This window comes from Jaculus jaculus, chromosome 9 (genome assembly GCF_020740685.1).
Source record: "Jaculus jaculus isolate mJacJac1 chromosome 9, mJacJac1.mat.Y.cur, whole genome shotgun sequence".
Lineage (NCBI taxonomy): Eukaryota > Metazoa > Chordata > Mammalia > Rodentia > Dipodidae > Jaculus > Jaculus jaculus.
This window is the reverse complement of record NC_059110.1, coordinates 19,641,718-19,667,075: the sequence shown is the minus strand read 5'-3', so window position 1 is coordinate 19,667,075 and position 25,358 is coordinate 19,641,718. Positions and strand designations below refer to the sequence as shown.

Sequence of the window (25,358 nt, the reverse complement as noted above, 5' to 3'; positions counted from 1 at the left end):
TGACAACTATAGGGTTTGAACTAAGTATATCCATGGCCTTTACTAGCTTTTATACACAAACATTTCTTATTCTCATGACGAGTTTTTCTCATTCAATCTACATGCATGTTGATAAAGGATTGTAAGCCTTTGTTTGATTGACATTCAGTGGTTGGCAGCTTAATAGTAATGGAATATCATCTTTGAGAGATGGACAGTGGCTTTTGCTGGGCATGTACAGTGTCTGCTCGCCTTGTAGATTTCTGACCATGCATGTATTGAGAGAAAGCAGCTCCTGGCTTCCTTCCTGGGCCCTCTGCTTGATACAATGATCTGCAGAGGAATGAGGCTTCCACTTGCTAGCTGCTGCAATCAGTCAGTCTGAGCTCTGGCATGCTTTCACGGTCCAGGAGCTGGGATTTTTGTGATGTGTTCATGCTTCTGTTTGGCCTTCCATGGACTGGTTAGAACACTCAAGTGGTCACAGTTCAAAGATACTAATTTGGTCATGGAATCTAATACAAAGATATGAGAAGGCTTTCTCTTTGATATTAAATATTTATTTAGGGGCACACCCTCCTGTTGCTGTGGTCCACCTTATGTTGGCCAGGGGGTGATGTCCACCCTCTGCTCATGCCATCGTTTTCCCCTGCCATCATGGAGCTTCCCCTCGAGCCTGTAAGCCAAAATAAAACTCTTTTTCCCAGAAAAAAAATATTTATTTCTAAGGGGGGGGGGTAGGGAGAGACAGAGGAAAAAGGGGAGAGAGAGAGAGAGAGAGAGGATGGGCACACCAATGGCTCCAGCCACTACAAATGAACTCCAGATGCATGCGCCACCTTGTACATTTGGCTTACATGGGTCCTGTGGAATCGAACCTAGGTCCTCTGGCTTTGCAGGCAAGCATCTTAACCATTAAGCCAACTCCCCAGTCCTATGTTTTTATTTATTTGTTAGGGAGAGAGAGAGAGAGATAGAGAGAGAGAATGGGTCTGCCAGGGCCTCTAGCCAGTGCAAATGAACTCCAAACACATGTGCCACCATGTGCATCTGGCTTACATGGGATTTGGGTGATCAAACCTGGGTTCTTTGGCTTCATAGGCAAGCACCTTAACCATTAAGCAATCTCTACAGCCCCTAAGGCTTTCTTTTTAAAGATATGGGCACTCTTTAGTTTTATTATGATGCTAATGGAGCATAATAGATATAAAAATTAAGTCATAGATCCTTTGTGTACAAAATTATTTAATGATTGTTTTGGCTAAATAATTGCTGTATTTTGCTGATATTTACCTTACTGTCTTGGAAAACTATAAAATTTTCCAACAAAATGTCATTCACCTTATAAAGAGAAATGAGTCTATGTCTTACCAATACTGATTTTATTAATGAAATTGTCATTCTGATAGATTAAAACAACTAATGTCCTATTTTAATTGCATTTTCTTTTTTTAAAGTTTTTGTTTATTTAAGAGTGAGAATTAGGGGGAGAGAGAGAGAATGGGGATGTCAAGTCCTCTGGCCCCTGCAAACAAACTCCAGATGCATGTGCCACCTTGTGCATCTGGCTTTCATGGGTCCTAGGGAATCAAACCTGTGTCCTTTGGCTTTGCAGGAAAGTCTCCTAATTGCTAAGCCATCTCTCTAGCCCATGCACTTTCTCAATAATTAATAAAATCAGTGCTTTGTATATACTTGTTATCTACTTGTTATTTGGTTTAAATTGCTTGTTTATGTCTTTGCACATATCTCAATTGGTATAACAAATGCTCTATTTACTGTGAATTTAAATCTCTAGAACCATCTTACATACTAAATATAATCACCAAACAAGTCATAAAGAAAAAATATTCTCACAGTGCTTATGTTTTAGTGAGAATAAAATATAAACAAAACTATCATGTGTAAGTTTTAGGATTAAACCAATGAGGCTGATCATAATTTATGGAGAGGCTAATTTAAGGTGATTAGAGGGCTTTTCAGACAAGGTGGAATTTGAACTAAGACATAATTGACAAGAATACCAGATAGAAGAACATCTTTTTGGGTGATGGAGTAGCACAGAAGTATTGAATAAGTTTAGGATATTCCAGGAAGAGAAAGGTGGCCATGGAGGGAAAGATGGTAATGGAGGGACAGAGGGGAGAGATCGAGCTGGAGAAGATGGGATCCTCAGCCCATTGTAGCCTGGTAGTCTAGGAACCGGTTTATTTATTTATTTTAAAATATGTTTTTATTTATTTATTACACACACACACACACACACACACACACACAGTGAGAGAGAGAGAGAGAGAGAGAGAGAGAGAGGACTGATGCACCAGGGATTCCAGCCATAGCATGGCTAACGAACTCCAGATGTATGCACCACCTTGTGCATCTGGCTTATGTGGGTCCTGGGGAATTGAACCTGGGTATTTTGGCTTTGCAAGCAAGCACCTTAACTGCTAAGCCATCTCTGACTATGCTGTTATAACAAATGCTCTGTTTACTGTGAATTTAAGTCTCCAGAAACATCTTACATACTAATAATCACCAAACAAGCCATAAAGAAAAATTCTCCCAGGGCTTATGTTGTAGTGAGAATATACTACAAACAAAAGTGTCATGTATATGTAAATGCTGAGCTTAAGGCTGCTCTCCCTTTACCCGCTAGCTGTTTGGGACACTAATCTCTCAGCCACTGTATGAGTAGGTATCTGTTAATTCCAGATATGTGCTTCCTGGGAGCTAAGCCTCCTCCTCCTTCTGGGGGAAACAATATTCAATGACTCATTTATTTTATTTTGAAATATGTTTTGTTCATTTGTATTTGAGAGTGACAGACAGAGAGAGAAAGTGGGAGGGAAGGAGGGAGGAAGAGAGAGAGAGAGAGAGAGAGAGAGAGAGAATGCGCGGGCCAGGGCCTCCAGCCACTGCAAACGAACTCCAGACGCGTGCGCCCCCTTGTGCACCTGGCTAACGTGGAACCTGGGGAATCGAGCCTCCAGCCGTGGTCCTTAGGCCTCAGAGGAAAGTGCTTAACCGCTAAGCTATCTCTCCAGCCTTTCATTTAAACTATGACCTAATGGAATATAAAAGTTGCCTTATAGACAAATTCTCCCACTTCATCATCAGTGGATGGTGGAGCTTTAACCAAGCTCTATAGCTGTTTCTGGCCTGCGCAACTCTGGCCTGGCTCCACATTGCATTTACTGTGCTCACAGTCCTGTGGCAACCGTGTAAGGACTTTGTATCCCCCTAGGTCTTTGCAGCTTGAACTCTCAACCCGCCTAAGCGCAGTTGACCTCGGTATCCCAGAGTGTGGATCTCTCCACGTGGTTAACACACGGGGACAAACATTACCAATCACGGCGACCCTTAACAAAAGTTGTCCCATTGCGGGGGGCCCTAGCTCACATCATTTCTCTGCACGTTCCCAGAGTTGATTGCTCCTCTCTGTCTGCGCCACTCTGATGGTTCCTCGGTGGCCGTGAGACGTAGAGAACGTCGGGCAGGTGGGTTCCTCTCTGCTCGCAGGGGACTCTCACGTCGCTCTTCCTTCCCGCTTGCAAGGGCTGTCACTGTGGATCACCTGCGGATCGTTTCCTTTCCCAACAGGGAATTACGGTGAGAGTGGAATGGACGCCTTCAAAGAGCTGGCTGCCCAGGAAGGCCTGTGCATCGCGCACTCCGACAAGATCTACAGCAACGCCGGCGAGAAGAGCTTCGACCGGCTCCTGCGCAAGCTCCGCGAGCGGCTCCCCAAGGCCAGGGTGGTGGTGTGCTTCTGTGAGGGCATGACAGTGCGTGGGCTCCTGAGTGCCATGCGGCGCCTGGGCGTCGTGGGCGAGTTCTCCCTCATCGGAAGGTAAACCTCCCTCTCTCTCTTATGCATGCACACACACCTGAGTTCTTTATTACAAAATTGGCTCCCTGACTCCAGGTGGGAGAGATGTTTAGCACTGAGCTGAGCATCAGGTCCAGGTCTTATTGAGAGTCAGGGATACTGGCATGTCCTCCATACACAGGAGCAGTGAAATCCATAGCAAACTCAAGAGACTATTTAGGCAAAGGATGCCCGGGTGTTTTACCACAACCGATCTTGTCCCGTAGAATCATTTCTACTCCTTTATTTCCTCTGGCTCTCAAGCAAATGCAGCTAAGCTCAGAACCGTTCAAGGGATGTTGGTGGGTGTCAGGGCAGCAGTGAGATCTGAAATATACCATCGGCTGCGTAGATCTGAAGACGTGCAGCTGAGCTTCAGGGTGAGCTAAGGGGTGACCTCCTGTCACAGTGAGAGGGGTACTCACTGCGTTGTTTTCAGTGCGTGATCGTGGCAGTTGCTGTGGAGTGGCTCCTGAGTCCTAACTCTTCCTAGACTATATAACTGTGAGGAAACATCTTTTCAGTATCACATTTTTTTTGTAGTTTTTTTTTTTTTTAAGCTGAAAGCATTCTTTTTTTTTTTAAATTTTTTTTGTTCATTTTAATTTATTTATTCGAGAATGACAGAGACAGAAGGAGGCAGAGAGAGAGAAAATGAGAGTGGGCGCGCCAGGGCTTCCAGCCACTGCAAACGAACTCCAGATGATTGCACCCCCTTGTGCATCTGGCTGACGTGGGTCCTGGAGAATCGAGCCTTGAACCAGGGTCCTTAGGCTTCACAGGCAAACGCTTAACCGCTAAGCCATCTCTCCAGCCCTGAAAGCATTCTTACTGACATAGCAGTCTTCTAATATTGCATAAAGGAACCAGAGGAACCAGTCCTTTTTTTCTTTTGTTTTCATGGAGCCCACAGATTCTGCCCGAGTGAGAGCGGCATGGAGCCTCGACCTCCAACATGCCTCTCCCAGATCATGGCTTGTTATGTATCTATTTTACTAGGTCCATGTATTAGTCAACTTCTTATTGTTGGGACAAAATACCTGAAAAAAAAAATCAAGTTAAGGGAAGAAGGGGTTATTTCAGCCTACAGTTACAGGTTATCACCCCTCATGGTGGGGAAGGCCTGGTAGCAGGCTCTGGGGCAGCTGGTCACCTTGGGTGCACATTGAAGAAGCAGTGATGAATGCTGATGCTCAGCCAGGTCTCCTTTAGTTACAGTCCAGGATCCCAGCCCATGGACTTGTGCCCCACACAGTTAAGGTGGGTCTCCCACTGTAATTAACTTAATGAAGATAATGTCAGCCTAATCTGTACAATCCCTTACAAGTTAATCTCGGTCTTTTCAAGTTGACAGTCGATATGAAGCATCACAATGGGGTACAGTCACGTTGCACCCACTACCTCAACTCCTGACCCTTTATCTTGGAAGCCAGGGAGTAGCAGGGATGGGATCAGTATCATATGAGGACTTGCTTTTCCTGTTCTTACCTTAGTGACTCCAAGGAGAATAAGAAAAATTTCATTATCAACTGAAATTAGTAGCTGTGGTGGTTTGAATATGAAGTATCCCCCGTAGGATCATATGAATGATTCTCAATTTAAGAAAGTTGCTGTCTTTGAGGTGGAGTCTTACTGGAGGAAGTACGTCATTTTGGGGTAGGCTTTGGGGATAGTATAGCCTATCTCTAAGCCAACTCCTGGGACGACTTCCTTCGTGATAATGTGGAGATGTCATACCTGGCTGCTTCTTATCAGCTACTGTGACAACATGTGATACTCAGTTGCCTGCTCTGCCATCTATTTGCCACTATGAGGAAATGTCCTCTTAAGGCTGTGAGCCAAAACAAACCCTTCCGTTTCATAAACTGCTTCTAGCCAGGTGTTCTGTCTCAACAAAGAGAAGGTAAGTGCTAAAGTAGCATAAGACCCCTCATAGACTCGAGAAGATGAGGCAGAAATACAAAGAAACGAACAAACAGTTTGAATCTCTCCAGGAATGAAAAGGTACAGAGACAAGGTCAAACTGTGGTTCAAGATTCAGCAAATTATTGAATTTGGGTCAGGCTGATGTACAGGCACCATGGGTCACTTTGGCTCCTTCAACCTGAGAAAGGTGTGTGTGAAATCACTTCAAATGTTCATATGGAAGCAGGAACTTTACGAAGGAGTATTTAAAGAAAGATAATATTTCTTCAGGAGTGACAAGGATGTAAGCAGCATTGTTGAAGTGTTACTCAGAATACTGTTCTTAATATACGCACTAGGACAGATGGCAGATATGCAGCGCTCTCAGTTGCTTTTGTAAAATGACTGTCTTCATGAAGGGTGTTTGCTTGGAAAAGTCTTGTTCTTCATTTTAAAAACAATAATACTCTTTTTTCAAAATTTATTTTCTTTAAGATCCACAGAGGCGATCCACCTTAGTTCTAGAGACCGTGAACATGTGATCGTGAATATGTGAGCTTTGGGGTATGCAGACTCCACAAGTATGAAATATAATTATACAAAGTGCTGCAGTGAGTAACTGGAGTGTAAATTTATTCCATCACCATTATTTAAAAGCTAGGCAAAGATAACATAATGATAACTGAAACCTTTCTGGATTTTGTTTACCTGAGAATACAAGAAAACTGAGCTTCTGTAAACTTTGCTTTCATTCTTACATGTGCTGGCTGGTGAAGAGGTCAGCTACATGTCATGGTCATTTCTTTTCTTCCTCTCATTGGCCACCCCCTTGCTGAATTATACTAGGGTTATTGCCATAGTGAACACTTAAGCTTCCAAGAATACTTTCTCCCTGGACCAATGGTTACTGCTATGGAGACGTGAATTATCTGACATACCAAAGCTGTATTACACTCTATGGCAAAATGAGGGAAAGTGACTTTCTGGGCTGATTTCCAAGAAAGTCTATCAAACTGCTTTTAGCATTTACTTCTGTATCTCAGAGAATATTGAAGAAAGCAACCTCTCTAATTTATTTTTATTTTGACACTTTCATATATATGTCATATATATATATATATATATATATACACACATATATATGTATATATATATATATATATATATATATATATATATATATATATATATATGATGCAGTTTGATTCCATTCAACCCATTTACACACAAACACACACACACACATATACACACACACACACTCTCTCTCTCTCTCATATTCCTATGACAACTCTTCTCCTTCCCATTAGATCCCTGTCCTACTTACATGTTTTGTCTATTTTTCTTTTGACTCACTAATTTAAATTAGGATTGCTTGCTTAATCATGGGTGGAAAGTTATTTACTGGCGAGGGCAATCCTGAAGTAGTTATACCCCTAAAGGACCTGACTTCTCCTCTCCCAGAAATCATCAGTTTCCACTATCTCCCCTGGGAGGTAGAGTGCCTCATGGATCCCCTCACTCATTTATGATGTAACAGTGACAGGCTCTTTGACATGCAGGAAACCACATGTACTGTAAGTTTATGATTGTAGAGGACTTGTGGTTTTGAAAAGACAGCATTCCATGGCCTCCCTTCTCAGAAAAAGCAAACTTAGACATTTTGTCCTCAGTTATTCTCAAAGATCCAGACACTCGTCCATTAGCTGCTGAGCTAGGGACTAGTTAAGTAGTAATAGTATGCGTACTCTAACTTAGCTTTCCCTCCGGAGACTGATTCTCTTTCATCAGGATGAATTCTGCCCTAAATACTGTTCTGCAGTGCATACCAATGGATATGTGGTGAGCTGGGTTTCCCTCTTCAGTAGACAAATCTAGAATGGGTACCAGGTCAAGTTCTAGCTGACGCTTGCAGCTTCCTTAGTAATGTTGGATCATATCTCTCCCTCCCACACAAAGGGGTTTCCTCCCCAGTCATTAATCTCTTTATAGTCAGGAGCTATCATTAATTTTCTTTCATGTTTTATGGTATAATGCTGACCACTGCCAGAATCACAAGAGGTTATTGTGTAGGTGACAATGGGCCTCTTTTTGTACAAAGGAAGAGAAGGCTTGATAAGAATTTCAGTTAGAGATTTCATTCTGTATGATTAGAGCTTCCTGAATGAAGACGTACATACTTTCCCCCCGTGGCTCTCATTTCCCTTCACATATCACGGCCAGGGTATCAGGGACATTTGTTGGCATTACCAGGTTTTGATGACATCCCCATTCTGCTACTACCCTCCTAACTCTAGGGCACCACCACCATGGGCTTAATGCAATGCTCCCATAATTAACTGCTGCCGTTCTGAACATAGAAAGCAAAATGATCTTTAAAAATTCAAGTTGGGTAATACTACTCCTTATATATTTTACACAGTCTCTTAAAATGACTTCCTGTTTCTTTCACACCAAAGTCCATAGAAGGGCGACAAATTCTGTCATTGAGACTGAGCTGCTTAAACACACGTTTCCTAACTTAACAGTAGGCTTACATCTCATAAAGCCCATTGTAAGTTGAAAATATCCTTCATCAAGAATCCATTAAACACCCAGAACCTTGCATAGCTTAGCGACCCAGTGTGCTGTGGAGTGTTCTTGCCTAGTATCACAAGAAGATTGTGGCACCACATGCTGCTAGGCTGAGAAAGGATCCAAATTCTAAATCCAAAGTACAATTTGTTCTGAACGTGCCACTTTTTGTCTATATACAGTAAGAGAGAGAGAGAGAGAGAGAGAAGGAGAAAAAGAAAAACAGAAATTGAAAGTCCTTTAAAGCATCATCTACTGAAGACTATCTCTCATGGAATAATCAACTCTTATAGAGAAAAATAGTATTGAAAAAAGGAAGCACTTAGTGTTAATAAAATATCCTATAATGAAAGCATTTGAGATAGTGAAAAAATAAAACAGTCTGTGGGCCAGGAGTTTCAGCTCTGCCACAAAATAATCATGAGATGTTGTTTACTTAGTGATTCATCTATGAGCCTATTATTTTTCTATTAAAATGGAAGGTTTGGCTTCATATCCTTTTTCAGCATTGTTATTCTTGGAATTTATACTACATTAAAACCATACAGAATGTATTTATAGGTTCATTTTATCTAATGTTAGTCATGACCTGGGATTGCTCAGTTTTCATGGTCTCACCAGTTACCTTGTTAAACCTAGAATTTGATGAATAAACTTCAGGTTTTAATATATTGTCCTGGAATATAGACTGTTGACTTTGGACAACTTGGCACAACATTCTCACCAAGAAAATTAACTCATCTCAATCAATCATCATGCAAAAGAACAAAGAGTCTCCTACCTGATGGTTTGTGGGTCTCATGGATAATCTCTCTCTTCTCCTATTCTTAACTCTCCTCTCCTCTCCTCTTATCACTTCTCTTCTCCTCTTACCACCTCCTCTTCTCTCTTCTTCCCTCTTTCTCTTGGCAAGAAAAAAAAATGATGAAATATTTTGATGGATTTCATTTGCTCTATCTTTAGAGTTTCAGAATTTACCAGTTCTGTTGGGAGACCATTGAAATGGCCTTAAGTCAAAAGCAGCCTCCTGGGTTTAGATCACACCTAAAAAGTCTAACCACCCTGCATCGGATGATAAGCAGTCATGATCAATATTTGAGAATGTGGTTCCTAGAGAAGCCACATTCCCAACTCTGGCCTGCAAACTAGAAAGAGAGTGGCAAGCAGCTTCCCGGGGCTTTCACAAGATTCCATTCCCATCACGGGCTGTCGTCAGATCAGATCTGACTTTGGTCTCTCAGTGGTAGATCTCCTTCTGTAGTTAAAAACCCATCACCAGTATCTACTGCCATTTCTAACTATTATGCCTTTCTCGTATGCAATCCACTTGACTGGTGGCTCATCCATTATTACTGTTACTACCCACAAAGCAGGAGTGCATTTAATTCAAACTTGAGTTCACAGTAGTAATCTTTTACAAAAGCCATTGATTTGCCCTGTGGAAATCTCCAGGTGTCTGGATTGCTGATATTCCTCAACATAAGTTGACCTTGTTTCCAAGGCAGATAAAGAGTAGCCTGGTTGCTTGGAGCTAGAGAGGGTTTCTGCATTCTTGTTTGGTCAAGGAGAAGTGAAGCAGAAGCGCCCTTTCAAGTCCCATGCCAACCAGTGTCCTTTCATAGCCTTTCATTGCTTATAGGCCAGGATGCTGGACACAATGGCTTCAGCTGAGAGCAGGATTTTCCCTGTAACACCCACATAACCTGCAAATTGTTTACAGGATGCACTGACAGTAAAGTCGGAAAGACTTTGGAAAAAATAAGTGGAAACTTCTAGCTGGTCTTGGAAGGGAAAGAAATCAGCAGCTTACATATTTATGTGAATTTACTTAGCTGCAGTATACTCTTCGTTATTGCATTGTCCCATAGCATTGACATGTGGGTTTAGAAAATGCTTTGAACTGCTTTGGTAATTTAATCACTGGCCTTTGGTACAAACTGCATAGCACCACTGTGTTTGACTTGTTTCCCTTGTCGGCAAGGCTCTAGGTGACCCCTTATTTCACCCACTTCAGGGTGACGCTGTCTGAGTAAGTCAAGGGCCACTTCTGAGCTGGGGAGTTGGCTCTGACTGCTGAAATATGGTCTAGGAGACATGCGTTTTTGTTGAATGAAGTCTATTTTTTTTTTTTTTGTAAAAGAATCCAATGTTATTTGAATCATTTCTTGTAAAGGTTTTGAATTTATATATCATTTTTGTATCTATATATTAAAGTTAATTTGCCAAAAAAACCCCACAAAAGAACCATTGATTTTTGACTCCATAAAATGGCTATATTTAAAATTGGATTTTCAAGGTAGGGTCTGACTCTAGCCCAGGTTGACCTGAAATTCACTCTGTATTCTAAGGGTGGCCACGAACTCATGGTTATCCTGTTACCTCTCTGCCTCCTGAGTACTAGGATTAAAGGTATGTGCCACCATGCCTGGGTTAAAATTGCTATTTTTTCGTTGTTTATTTTTATTTATTTATTTGAGAGCAACAGACAGAGAGAAAGAGGGAGGGAGAGGGGGGGGGGGAGGGAGAGAGAGGGAGAGAGAGAATGGAGATGTCAAGGCCTCCAGCCACTGCAAACGAACTCCAGATGCATGTGCCACCTTGTACATCAGGCTTACATGGGTCCTAGGGAATCAAGCCTCCAATCGGGGTTGTTAGGCTTCACAGGCAAGCACTTAACCACTAAGCCATCTCTGCAGCCCCCAAAACTGCTACTTTTGAAGATGTTTCTTAGAATGAGGCTCACTGGGTCTATGACAGTGATTTTAACAATAATGTGATAGGGCTTCAGTTCACATTTGTTTAGGATGTACTGCTTGTGAGGTATTATTCTACACATGTTGCATGTATCAGCTTATTTAACTGTTGTAGCCATATGATGAGATAGGTGCCAACGTGCTCTACATTGTGGTTTATGGAGAATAAAGTAACTTGTCAAACAATGCTGCAGAGCCAGAGCTTGGATTTGAACCTCTACGCTGAGGCATGAGAATCTGCTCTTAATCCATAACCTACATGTTGTAGCATGGCTCTGGTTAAGAGACGTTGGCATTGAATTCAGTTTCCTTTCTGTTTGCTTTCTTCCAGACATTTATTTCATTGCTAGGTTCACTTTCTTTGGGAAAAATTAGCTGAAGTATTTATTTCCTGTGATAAAATTATTTTTTATTTCCAATTATTCTCTATTTCTTTGAATCCCATTTATTATTTCTTTTCTAGTATTAAATATATATATATTTTAAATCTTTATGTTCCTTTATTGGAGCAATATTCCTGACCAGTGTACAGTGATGTAGCCACTAAACAGAGCTGTGAGAAATCACATACTATTCATCTAGACAGGTTTTAGTTACACTTTGTCTGTTGATGGAATCATTCCATATATAAAGTTTTATACATCAAAAAGCCTTGAATTGACCAGGCTGTCCATTAATCACCTCAGAAAAAGTAGCATTTATTTTTTTAGCTATATTTTACAGCATTAAAAAGCTTATGCATTAGGTAGCTTCCCAAAATACTTTGCATGATGGCGCTGAGCAGACATCTTAATCCCACCCAGATTCACAGAGTCACATCTTTGAGAGCTTGTTGCTGCATACCTGGGACTCAAGACAAAACCACTGACACAGATTTCTTACTCTGACAGCCCATCTTCTTGGCTAGTGAGAAGTGCCAATGAAAAACACACCAGCAACTGCCCCATGTACAGCTTGACATTAGAGAAACGGGTCTTTGCCAGTGGTAGTAGGCACTATTATAATATCTAGGTTAACTAAAGGCCCATTAAAAAAAAAAGCCAAATGGAGATCAAAATCAAGGGTACAAGTTAATGGCGATAAACTGTACCCACGTTACCCAGCTATGGCGACATTAAGACATCACATCCCTTTACTGAATCTGCATAGCCCTGAGGTCATCCTGCAAAGTGCGTTATCAAAAAATATGGAAGTTAGGGAGACAAAGTTTGACAGTAAGTTATTATAGAAGTCAAACTTGGAAGGTCATATTATGCATCTATTCTGAGAGAAAAGCATCAAACCCTTTGTGTACACATTTAGTTTTATTGTAACAAAGCAACTGGTACACTTAACGTTTAAAACTGAGCAGTATCTTTCCTTTCCAGTGAAAACAAAGAAAATTTAAAAATAAAACAAAATTACAATAGAGAATGTCAATTCCAAATAAATCCTACAGGTTCTGCTGATTCTCCCATAGAGTGGCAGGACTCAAGTCATCATTAGGAGAGAATTTTATTTTCAAAGTGTCATCTTAAACTGCAAGGATGTCCATTAAACATCACAATTAAATATGCCAAAGGAGAAGCCATGTTGTCAAAATGCCCACTTAACCCACCCAGACATCTCAAACCCACCCTTTGCTGACCTTCTATACCCCATTTTTTAAAAAGATGTTTTTCTTTTTATTAAACAAGAGAAAGTAGACAGGTACATGTTGGTAAATGCTAACTGTCCATATTCACATAGAGACACAGTGTAATCTCTGAGCCCAATATACAGAGAAAGGAGGAAAGAAGCTAGAATCTATGCACTACTCCACAGGGCCAGCACCCTCCAGCTTCTGTCAGAGTGAAGGGAGCAGAAGGCTTTTCTTTTTTTCCCACAGAGCACGGTGGTGGTGTTATTCCATACAGTTCTTGTTTAGACAGGAAGGGATAAAAATGAATTTAGAACAATTTTTTTTAAAAGATTCTTTTCCTGTTGTATTCTGATCAGGGTAATTTTCCCCCAAAATAAGATGAGAACCATGATGTTGAGAAAAAGAGACCTCAAAAATAGGGCTACTGAGCATGAGAGGTTGTGGGGAGAAAAGAATGCAACTTGCTCCAGGGACTGGAGAAAATTTAAAAAATAAAAATAAAAGTTGGAATCCATCAGTGTTCTTTTCTATTAGTCATCTTCTCCTTCATCCTCCTCTCCTTCTTCCCTTTCATCATCATCTTCATCTTCTTCACCTTCATCCTCATCCTCTTCTTCATGAATATCTTCTAATCCTTCTTCTTCTTCATCATCATCATCTTCCCCCTCTCTTTCTTCATCATCCATATCAGGAACCAAGTAGTACTGCAAGGGATTTGGCCAAATATCATCTTTGATGACCTCTCCTAACTCATCTGCACCTGCATCAGAATGGTCTGTAAACCAGGTAAAGAAGCTCTCTGGCTCTTCATGCTGCCTCTTCTTGCTGGCTTTATTCTGTGTCTGACTTGAGCGTTTCATCAAATCCTTTCCAGATTTCCATTTGATTTCAGTGGACTTTGAAGATGGATCACCACTGTCATTCAGATGAAATTCTTTGGAGAGGACTTTATTTTCAAAGTAAGGATTTTCATCAAAATAAAAATCTATTCTGTAACCTGATTTTATATCTTCAAATTCTGTCACCTCAACTCTGGTCAGGTATTGCAGCGCCTCTTCACCTTCCTCCCCAAGCAGTGCAAACACTTGTGGATGGTTGACAAATGTTTTTACCCAAAAATTTGGGATTTTGGCGATCAATTCTGACCTCTTCTGAAAAAATGGTTGGCGAAGTTTGTTATATTTCTGTTCTACTTTCAAAATTTCCTCACTGGCTTGTTCATTAAGTCTGTCTATTTCATTTTGTACTTCATCAATATGTTCAATTGCTTCTTGCTGTTCTTTTTCTCCCTTCTGCAAGCTAGGTGAGGCCGACGAGTCAGCCGGCTTCAGCGCAGAGGCCAGTCTGGGCTTCTTGGGTTGAGGCAGGAGCGGAGATTGGCATTTTGGGGCCATGCCACGAAGAAAAGTCCGGCAGACACTAAGCTGGCCCCGGGAGCCTGCGGAGTGCAGCGGTGGGGGAAAGCCGGGCGAAGGCGTATTAAATATTTTAAATGATGATTCGTTGAAGGGGGAATTTAATCTCCTTTAAAACTCATTTTTTCTACCATCATACCTTTGTTTCTGAACACCATCCTTTATCTATAGGACTATACTTATGCAGAAGCCAATTTAGAACAAATGAGTTCGACTACTCTGAAATCTTAAATTATATTATTAAAATTATAGTAGTCAACTGATAAGATTTATTTCAATGCTTATATTTTTCTTTCATTTTAATAAGTTAAACTTAAAATGATTTATTCATAATAGTGCCTATTATTTGTTGAGAGTTATTTTATTAGTACAATACCCATTCCGAAGAATAATCAGGAAATGTTTATTTAAAAGGTACATAACTTGAACAATTGCTCCAAATTGACTAGGTGGTAATGATAGTATTTGAACTTACTACTACATTCCATATATATATATATATATATATATATATATATATATATATATATATTAGTATTGAATTATAACCTTAACAGTAGGAACTAGGTTTTATATAGAGATGGTCACTCACCAACAATGGTTTCGCTTATAATATGTTGCTATCACAATGGTTCAAATGTGATATTTAATCAGTAAAAACGAAACTCTGAATTTTGATCTTTTGCTATGCACCCCTGTCACGATGCTGGGCAGTGGTGCCAAGTCACCGCTCCTGGCCAGCACTTAACTCTAAACAAACGTGAACAGTGGCCTTGCCACTGCCATCCCTAAAGTAATTACTGTAGATCTGGTCAGTGAAATCTAAGGTGCATCCCAACGATGACAACTTGATAGAGATTCCGGTCAGCCACACGGTCATAAGGTTCAACAGAGACTCTACAATACGTGAGATGCTAAACTATGATTATTCAGTAGGTTAGGGCCATGCTTATGGTTCCAATCTCTAGTGTTTCCCAAAGGTTCACCTTTTGAAGCGTTGGTCCCAGGTTAGTGCTACTGAGAAGTGGCCCGATGTTTGCAAAGAAGGAACTGAGTGATGTGCCCTCTGCTGGATCTGTAGGACTCCGAACACACTTCACTCTGTTCTGCTTCTCGGCTATGTGGTCAGCACTTTTCTCTGCCACACACTCACTGCCACCAGAAGGTGCAGACCCAAAGCTACGAGGACACCTGATCATGGTGTGGAAACTCAAAAATGCTAAATCATAGCCAGGTTTCTCTTTTTATAAGTGTATTACTTTAGGTTATTTTTATAGTGATGGAAAGCTATTATGGGTGTACTAAATGTTTTTTTAAAAATATATACATACCTACACACACACACACACACACATATACATATATATGTGTTTGTGTGAGAAAGAGATAATTGATGTGGGTACATTCTAGAGCCCCCTACTATTGCAAATGAGCCCCAAATATATGCACAACTTTGTGCATCTGGCTTCACATAGCTACAGGGGAACTGAACCTCAAGTGAGCAGGCTTTGCAACCAAGTGCCTTTAACTACTGAGCCATGCTCCTAGCCCCTAAATTTTTAAAATTTATTTATTTTAGAGAGCAATGGAAAGAAAGAAAGAGAGAGAGAGAGAGAGAGAGAGAGAGAGAGAGAGAGAATGGGTATGCCAGGGCCTCTAGCCACTGCACACAAACTCCAGATGCATGTGCCACCATGTGCTTATGTGGTTGCTGGGGAATCACACCTGGGTCCTTAGGCTTTACAGATGAGTGTCTTAACCGTTAAGCCATCTCTTCAGCCCCCTAAATGCCTTTTATGTCCCATTTTTCTCATAAAAATAAACATATCTGTGAGTCAAGTTCCAGTGCCCACATCTAATTAGCCCACATTCCCCATGGAGCAGATACTTTGAAATGGAAGCACACAATGTTACTGGGTCCTCAGGAAGGGATATTTTTTGTCTTATATCTCTGTGGTGTGGCTAGACAGGGTGGAGGAGACAGATCACTTCAAGATGCTTAGCATAGGTTTATTAAATAGCCCAGTTGTAATTTGAGGTGTAATGGGATTTTAGGAATTCAGGAAATTCCTTGAACTCTAAACCCTGAGTTCATGTCTGTTTATTTTTATATATCTGTTTGATATATATGGAGAGAGAGAGAGAAAGGAGAGAGAGAGAGAGGAAATGGGCACTCCAAGGCTTCTAGCCATTGCAATCAAACTCCAGATGCATGTGCCACCTTGCACATATGGTTTATGTGGATCCTGGGGAAATCAAACCTGGATCTTTGGCTTTGAAGATAAGTACCTTAATTGCTAAGCCATCTCTATAGCCCTTCATGTCTGTTTTCACCCAAAGAATTGAGGATAATTATTAAACTATTACAATTTTTTAGGAATATATGATCAAAAGGGTAGATATGAATGGAGGAAAGGAAAGTTGACACAATCATGTGGCCCAAGAGCCCATGTGGGAAGTGAGCATGGCCCTAAAAAATTAAAAGGGATTTAGAGAGGAAAATGCAGGAAGCTCCTGCCATGTGGAGGACAGGAGGTGATAGAGAGTCCATGTGGAAGAAGAGGGGTCTTCCCCTTGTCTTAGCCCAGCTAAGATTATTAGGACAGAAACCTGGAAGTTCAGGAGAGATGAACAGCCATCAGAAAAAGAGACCTGCCTACCTGGCAAGCATCTGTTTATAACCTTCTTGTGGTGGGCCTTACCTCTAGGATCAGGTGAGCCGGAATGAGAGGAGTGATTGGTCTGGGCTAGGGGATGGCTCAAGAAGAGGCCAGCCATGAAGCTGAGTTTGGGGGCTGAATTTAACCAGCCACAATGTCAGGATCAGATTTAAATTCTAGAAAAGGGAAACTTTTCTAGAGAGACTCAGGTAATTTATGGAAAAGCAGATCTAGGTAAGTCCTTTAAGTCTAAGGAGAAGAGAGATCCTTCTCTGATATCTATTAAAGCAGAGATTGCAAGGGTAGACTTAGGGACATTTCTGTATTTCACTTTGGGGGCCCATTCACCCTACACTGTTTAACAAAGCTACCCGACTCCCTCTCAGATGGACATCCATTCTTTGTTTTTCCATCCTGCCCCACCAGTGCTTTGGCTTGGTAACCATCCAATAGCTATGCAAAAAACTTAGAGAGTAGTAGAGTGATAAGATGGATTCTTGCATAACTGAAATTGTATTTGATCACAAAATGCCTACATGCCTAAGAAATCATATCTGAGTCCCAGTAGTATATCCCTTGTGGGGCTATAGTTGCATTTAAAAATAGATAAATATTTGGTTCTCACTATATGAGTACTAACCTCTATACTCTTGAAATGTAAGCTGATATGCTATGGTGCTATGTTTCTATGTCCATTTTTTAAAAATGAAAAATGAGTTATTTTAGGTGTCATTTTTCCATTATGGAAAAAATAATGGTAGGAAAAATTTAAAGTTTTCATTCTTTAGGCAAAATTGCAGAGGTTAGCTGTTTAAAAATAAACTTGGGTTTTCAGTAAAATGTAGCATCCTTATCCTTAAATATAAATTGTAATCAGGAGGTTGGACAAGCTGGTGAGCATTTTCTGATGTGTTATGGCCATGATTTACAGACGCCTAACCTAGATTCTCAGCTGCCAAGGGCAATGAAGGTAAAATATCAACGGATATTTGGAAATAGGCACAATATTTCCATGATAATCAGAGCGGCTTTTATGTTCTTATTTACTGCAAACATGCATATTAGTTCCTATATTATAGGTTATGTAGCTCCTGTATAACAACATCACACCTATTCCCATATTACCATACTTCAGATAAAGACATCTGGAAAAAAATCTGGAAAGACTGTACACACATCATGGGGTTGACATGTTTGGGAACATTTGAGACCCCAGAGGAAAGGATTTGATTGCCTTCTATATCTATAAGGCAGTTTGAGTGATAATAAAGGAAGTCATTATGATTCCGTTCATGTTGTCTTTGCGGCTGATGACGGACAACAGAGAATGTATTATGGTGTCATCGTTGTCTGTGTGATGGTCTCTTCCCTAAGTGCCTGTACATCTTTATGAGGAGGAACATTTAAAACATAGTCCCTGGCCCTCATCCCAGACCCTAGTGGTATTTCTTTGTGATGACTTTGTATCATGTATATAATTTTCGTTTGGAACTTTACTATGTGAACATACTGCAAATTGATTGCATTCCAAGCAGGTTATTCTCTCTTTTTTTTTTTTTTTCCCTCTGCCACCACTTCTGTTCTACTGACGGCCTTTCTCAATGGGGTGTTGGTACTCACTGTGGGGCCATGAATGCACCAGTTGATTCCTGTGGGGAAGACAATACCTCAGAGCACACCTTCCAACCCTGTAGCTCTTACATTCTTTCTGTCCAACATTCTGCAGTGCTTCCTGAAACTTGGAGGGCATGTTAGAAATCTCCTTCAGTAATGAGCTCTCAGCAGCCTCTTGTTTTATGGTTTAATGACTTTTTGCCATCTCCCTGAAGTCTTCGTTTTAACTTAGATGAGTTTGCTTTCAGAACCACTGCCGTACTGTGATGCTCAAATCAGTGCTTTGAACTCAGCTGACAGTCATGATGACCAAGTTGTTTATAGCAGGTTTGAACAGGAGACAAAAATCAAAATGCAACTCCATTAGGTATCACCACTCCATTTTAACTGATTTTTATTTCCTAAAATTTATTTACTAACTAGGTGTTGGAGGCACATGCCTATTAACACAGCACTAGGGAGGCTTTTTTTTTTTTTTAGGGAGTTCAGCCTTTTCCAATTAGCAGTGCTTTAGAAGTTCATCCATCCTACTGTTTTATCTCTTGTTCTGTGTTTACCATTGAGTAGGATTCTGGTGGCATGTGTGTGCTTGGTATGCATATCTAGTCACCTATATATGGATCTGAGGAATGGGCATTGCAAATTTGAAGCCAGCCTGCACTATATGGAGAGATCCTGTCTCAAAAAATAAAAAAAAAAAATAAGTGTGGTGGTATATGCCTGTAATGCTAGCACTCAGGAAGCTGAGGCAGGAGGATTGCTGTGGGAACTAGGCCAGCCTCAGCTATAGAGAGATTATTTCTCAGAAAAAAGTGAATAGAAAGAAAATGTGCTTTCCCACATAGGTTTTTTAAGTAGTAAATGCAATGATAATAGAAAATAATCATGATATGCAATTTTGATTATTTCTGTATTTTTGTCTTCTATTATTGGAGAAGATGACCTGCCCCTTAAAAACATAGCCATGTTCCAGTTTTTAGATTCATCCAAATATAGAGCATTAAAGTATATGGAAGGTTTAGTCTTAGGCATCTCTGAGTGTGGGGTTCCCAGGACTGACCAATTTAAAGAGATGGTAATCACTTCTGATTTTCCAAATTAACTCAGGTGATGTGGCTGAGTTTCTCACGTTGTTAGTTCTTATTCTTAGCTGACCACTTGTTTGTCATGAGTCTGGGTAGGGTTCAGAAACTTTAGTGTACTGAACTGCCCCTCCTCTGGATGCTAATTCAGCATGACTGTTGGGGAACTGGAGAATTTACATGTACTTTTCAAATTAGTTTTGTTGAGATTTACCTATTTTCAGAATACAGTTTCCTGGGGCTGGAGAGTTGGCTTAGCAGTTAAGGCTCTTGCCTGCAAAGCCTCAGGACCCATGCTCCACTCTCTAGGTCTCACGTAAGCCAGACACACAAAGGTGAGGCAAGTGCAAGGTCCCGCATGCCAACTAGGCGGCACAAGCACCTGAAATTCGATTGCATGGCTGAGGCCCTGGTGTGCCAATTCTCTCTCTTTCTCTCTAAAATATTTTCAAAAAAGAATATAGTTTTCTAAATGTCAACTCTGTATATTATATACAATCACAATGATTACATAGGACATTTCTTTCAGTAAAATGTTATCCATTAGCTGCATAGTTATTTCTTTCCTAAGCTGTGAAAAGAGGCCAAGTAGTTTTTTTTTTTTTTTTGTCATATGTGGGCCCTTTCTTGAGTTTCATAATAAGAAATGTCATATAGAATGTGGTCATCTTAGTTCAGCCTTTTCCAATTAGCAGTGCTTTAGAAGTTCATCCATCCTACTGTTTTATCTCTTGTTCTGTGTTTACCATTGAGTAGGATTCTGGTGGCATGTGTGTGCTTGGTATGCATATCTAGTCACCTATATATGGATCTTTAGAATGTTTCCATTTTTTTGGTATAATAACCCTGCTGCGAACATTTATGAACAAGTTGTGTGGTTTTTATTTTCATTTCTCTTTAGGACATAAAAGGTGAATAACTTATGGGTCATGAATGTGGGATATATTTAATTTAAAAAAATTTATAACAAACTCCTTAACTATTTTCCAAAGTGAGTGCACAATTTTGCCGTTCCAACAGCAGCGTGTGAGAGTTCTAAATCCTCCACATCTCCACCAAAATAGTATTGTCAGTCTTTTTACTTTTAGCTGTTCTAGTGGGTGTATACTGGCATTCCTTTGTGGTTTTTAATTTGCATTTTTCCTAATGACTAATAATGTGAACACTTTTATGTACTTACTTGCCATCTTAATCTTTTTTTTGGTGAAATCTCTCATATACATCTGTGTCTATTTTGTTTCTAGGTTGTTTGTCTTAATACTGAAGAGTTCTAAAAGTTCTTTTCGATTTATGAGCAACAATAATTTATCATATATATATGTGTAGTAAATATTTTCTCTCATGTGTCTGAAAATTTGTTTAGTGGAGTTTTAGAAGATGAAATTTAATTTTGATAAAGCATAACCATTAATTTCTTTATGGTTTATATTCTTTATCTGCTCCAAGGTCACATACATTTTCCTGGCAGTTTTGTAATTTTGTTTTCATATTAGGTATCTGACTCATTTGTACTTGTTTAATTATATGTTGTGAGATAAGGATGAAATTTTATGATTGTTACTGCACATTTCATTGGCAAGAGTATTATTTTTCTCCATTGAAATAACTTGAAATTAAAAAAATTGAATATATCATCATTCACACATGTATGGATATATACGTATGTATGTATTTTTTCCTGCCTGTTTCCCCCCATATATAGCCTACTATATAGTAGTTTTCCCCTACTGTATACCCTGCTGTCTATCACCAGATGGTCACTTGGACTAATTAGTTTATCTTTTGGCATTAGTTTTATATAATGCATATATATGTACATACATACACACAATTGTGTAATGATATAGAATAGATCAATTTTTTCTGTTAAACTGGATGTCAGACGTCTAGTATGGGTCTCACTAGTCTCTTCCAACTTGTAAATCCTGACCTGTTCTCATCTTCCTTCATGTTTCAAGGCCAACAGCTTTGGCTAATTCTTACTCATGTGGGCATCTCTTTCATTCTTTCTTCTGATTATATCTCCCATTTTTAAATGGCTTTTTTGTTTATACTAGACCTGGATAACCCAGGACAGTATCCTTAGTATAAGCCTGGCTTATCAGAAGCTTTGATTCTCTTTGCTACCTTTGTTCCCTGCATTGTGCAAACTCATAGTCACTAATTTCAGAGATCCTGACATGGACATTATTGGCTGGCCATTGTTCTGAGTAGAAGGCAAAAACGAGAGCAGGCCCAGGATAAAAGCAATGTCTACAAAATATTTGGCTGATTGTCGAAAAATCCTAGAGAGACTTATATATTGAAAGAAGGATAAAACCAAGAAAGCATAAAATTTGAAATTCTATGAGGTAAGATATAACTAACTAAAAAAATGTCTTACTTAGCCCAAAGATATTCAATGTAGGGTGGGGTGAGAGTTGCTGCCTTTCCAAGTGTAGCATATGAACCATAGAAAATGGTTTATGTTTCTTTTTTTTAATATGTGTATGTGTGTGGGGACATGTGGGTAAGCAGTGTACATGCATGTGTATGCATATACACGTGGAAGCCAGAGGTCTTTTAATTACTTTCCCGCCTTATTTTTTAAGGCACGTTTTCTCCCTGAAACTAGAACTCACTGATTCATCTGGATTAGTTAGCTAGCAAGCCATAGGGACCCTCTCCTGTCCACACCATCATTGCTGGGAATACAAGCAGATAGCATATGGGTACTGGGGATCCACACTCAGGTAGTCATGCTCATTTGTCATTTTATCCTTTGAACCATTTCCCCAGCCCCAGATTATTAATTTGTAATTTTTTATTTTTATTTTTTGCTATATTCCTACAATTGGTTCACGTTATAGTTGTAATGTTATTTGAATTGAATTTATTTATGCTTATTTTTTATATCTCTTTATTTACTTATTTGCAAGGAGGGAGAAAAAGAAAACAGAGAGGAGAGAGAGAGAGAGAGAGAGAGAGAGAGAGAGAGAAGGGAAGGGAAGGGAAGGGAAGGGAAGGGAAGGGAAGGGAAGGGAAGAGAAGGGAAGAGAAGAGAAGAGAAGAGAAGAGAAGAGAAGAGAAGAGAAGAGAAGAGAAGAGAAGAGAAGAGAAGAGAAGAGAAGAGAAGAGAAGAGAAGAGAAGAGAAGAGAAGAGAAGAGAAGAGAGAGAGGCGGGGAGAGAGAAAATGGAGAGAAAGATGGAGAGGTAGAGAATAGGTACTTCAGGGCCTGTTGCCACTGCAAACGAACTCCAGATGTATGCATTACTTTGTGCATCTGGCTTTATGTAGGTAGAATACATAACACTTGATACTTTTCACAAACTTTGGAAGACTAGAGTAACAAATCAGTGTAGAATATGGATGCCTGTGTGAGGAGTAGATCTTGCAAACAGACAGCAGTTTCTTCTGATCCAGAGGCGGGAGTGAATGGCGGGGTGAGAGTGTCAGTGCGTTCTGGTGGTGAGCCTGTTCAGAGGGAAATGTTCCGCTATGTAAAATTCTTTCCAGTGGAAAACCCTTGACTCTTGGCAACTCTAAACCTATCTTGTTTCTCTGTTGATAACTAGTTTTGATGAATAGCGAAACAAAAATCACTAGTTTGAACATTCTAGTGAGAGAAGACAACTATCCTATTCTCACTGGGAGATTATTTCAGGGTTTCGAGAAGTTCTATGAGATGGTTGACAATCATGCCCATAAAATCTGCATTTTCCCTCTGATATATTTACCCAGAGTTCCAGGTCCAGTGCTAATTAATGTCAGAAGTGTTCACATATCTGTAAGGATGCAGAACATTTCTTCTTCTTTTTTTTTTTAAATATTTATTTATTTATTTGAGAGCGACAGACACAGAGAGAAAGACAGATGGAGGGAGAGAGAGAGAATGGGCGCGCCAGGGCTTCCAGCCTCTGCAAGCGAACTCCAGACACGTGCGCCCCCTTGTGCATCTGGCTAACGTGGGACCTGGGGAACCGAGCCTCGAACCGGGGTCCTTAGGCTTCACAGGCAAGCGCTTAACCGCTATGCCATCTCTCCAGCCCAGAACATTTCTTCTTATGTGACAGTCTTTGCTAGTGAGTATAGTGTCACTATAGCTTTGAAACATTGGGCATATGAAAAGAAGCATGCTCTCTAGATTTCAGTTGAGTTTTTATTTTTTAGGTAGGGTTTTGCTGTAGCCCAGGCTGACCTGGAATTTACTATGCAGTCTCAGGCTGGTCTTGAACTCTTAGCAATCCTCCCATCTCTGCCTCCCAATTGCTGAGATTAAAGGCATGCACCACCATGCCTCAGCTCAGTTGAGTTTTTATTTATTGATTGATTTTTTACTAATTATAAACTTTTCTGTGTGAACATATTGCATGTTGATCATATTCCCATCAAGTTACACTCTGATTTATTTTTATCATTTGAAGATGCCTTTTATTTACAATTAAATTTTAAGTTATGTATATTGAATGTTGCTCATGTTCATCAAATCAGATTTAACTATTTTATTGCTATTCTAAATGCTGCAAAAAAAATCTTAAAAATAAGTATTTTCATACAAATTAAAATGTTAAAATGGGTCTTAATTTAACATTTTTCTTCACATTTAAATGATTGTATCTAAGCCATCTAAATGTGTTGCATTAAGACATATTATATGTAAAATTTTACCTAGATTTCTACAAATATTTATGACTTAAAAAATCAATGCCATTCTTTCCAATGTTTTAGAACTTTATAGTCAAATACATATTTAAATGTAAGGCTATTTATTCTTTGGAAATTATCTACATTGCTCAATGAAAACAGAATACCCCTTCTCCCTGGCCCCCATTTCACTGAGAGCTCACCTCAGTGTGGTTATCAATATGCAATGTGGGAACATAAATGCATCTGTACGTCTCTGTCTGGGGGAGAACCATGCTCTAGTGTGCTCATTCTGACCCTGAGGCTCTTCCAGTCTTTCCCCCTCCTCTTCCACAATGTTCCCTGAGTCTTTGCACGTGTGTTATGAGTCTCCTTTAATGTTAAGCTCTCCACATCTTCTGATCTGATGAGTAATTTTTATACTGTTTATCTAGTAGTAAATTTCTCCTTGAACATGTCTACTCTGTAGAATCTATGCCAGTAACCCTCCCCAGCTCTCTTGCATCAAAATATAGATGTAGCTTCAGAGATTTTTGCAAATACTACACATTACCCAGGAAATATGATCTAAAAGGTTTCTAGATTTGGGCATTTTTTTTTTTTGATTTGGCATTTTTTTTTTCTAATAAAGAAATATATTTTTTTCCTTGCTCATTAAATATAGCACATTGAGTACTTATTAAAATTCACTCTTATTTTTGTCTATTGAGATTGCAAACCTAGCTAAAAGTGCAAGAGTGAGCTGGGCTTGGTGGCACACGCCTTTAATCCCAGCCCTTGAGAGGCAGAGATAGGAGGATCCCTTTGAGTTCCAGACCAGCCTGGAAATGCAGAGTGAGTTGCAAGTCAGCCTGGGCTAGCAGATCAGCCTGGGCCTAGAGTGAGACTCTACCTTGAAGGAAAAAGAATTGTAAAAGAAATGTCTGACAAAAGAGTCAGGGAAGAGTCGTTTGCTGGGACGTTTTGCTAAAGAATATTGCAAATTATTAAGTTAATGAATTGATTTTGATCACTTATGAACATTTTGAAAACATTGTATTGAATGCTATAGAAATCATATAGTGAAGTTAATAATTTCCAAAGCATAAGAAAGAGTTCATTAATCATGTCTCAGGTCACCAACTCAGGGTTGTTTACGCTTGTGTCCCCAAGGCCTTCTGCAAAGAGAAGAGAGTGTTTGCCAAGTAGGACTTTCTGTAAAGAAGGACTTGAAAGATGCAAATAGTTTTCACTTATCCAAAACCTTGTTCTATGAGGCTTGG

At 39.8% G+C, this 25,358-nt stretch overlaps 2 protein-coding genes and 1 long non-coding RNA gene across 5 annotated transcripts in view; 1 reads left to right on the top strand and 2 right to left on the bottom strand.

Annotated features, from left to right (window-relative positions):
- The window catches only part of Grm1 (glutamate metabotropic receptor 1), a 426,514-nt gene that overhangs the window by 130,888 nt on the left and 270,268 nt on the right, over nt 1–25,358 (top strand). For all 3 annotated transcript variants that reach the window (XM_004651140.2, XM_004651143.2, XM_004651144.2), the window contains exon 3: nt 3,580–3,829. In XM_004651140.2, the coding sequence (XP_004651197.2) occupies nt 3,580–3,829 (250 nt within the window). The remainder of the gene's footprint in view (nt 1–3,579; nt 3,830–25,358) is intronic.
- On the bottom strand, nt 3,507–13,007 carry LOC123463478. Its single transcript, XR_006638958.1, has 3 exons — nt 12,317–13,007; nt 4,059–4,062; nt 3,507–3,519 (listed from the first exon to the last, which is right to left on the bottom strand). It is a non-coding gene; the product is annotated as an uncharacterized LOC123463478 (long non-coding RNA).
- Nucleotides 13,231–14,094, bottom strand: LOC101607878 (protein SET-like). Its single transcript, XM_004651139.3, has one exon. It carries the CDS (start codon nt 14,092–14,094, stop codon nt 13,231–13,233), a length of 864 nt encoding a protein of 287 aa, XP_004651196.2.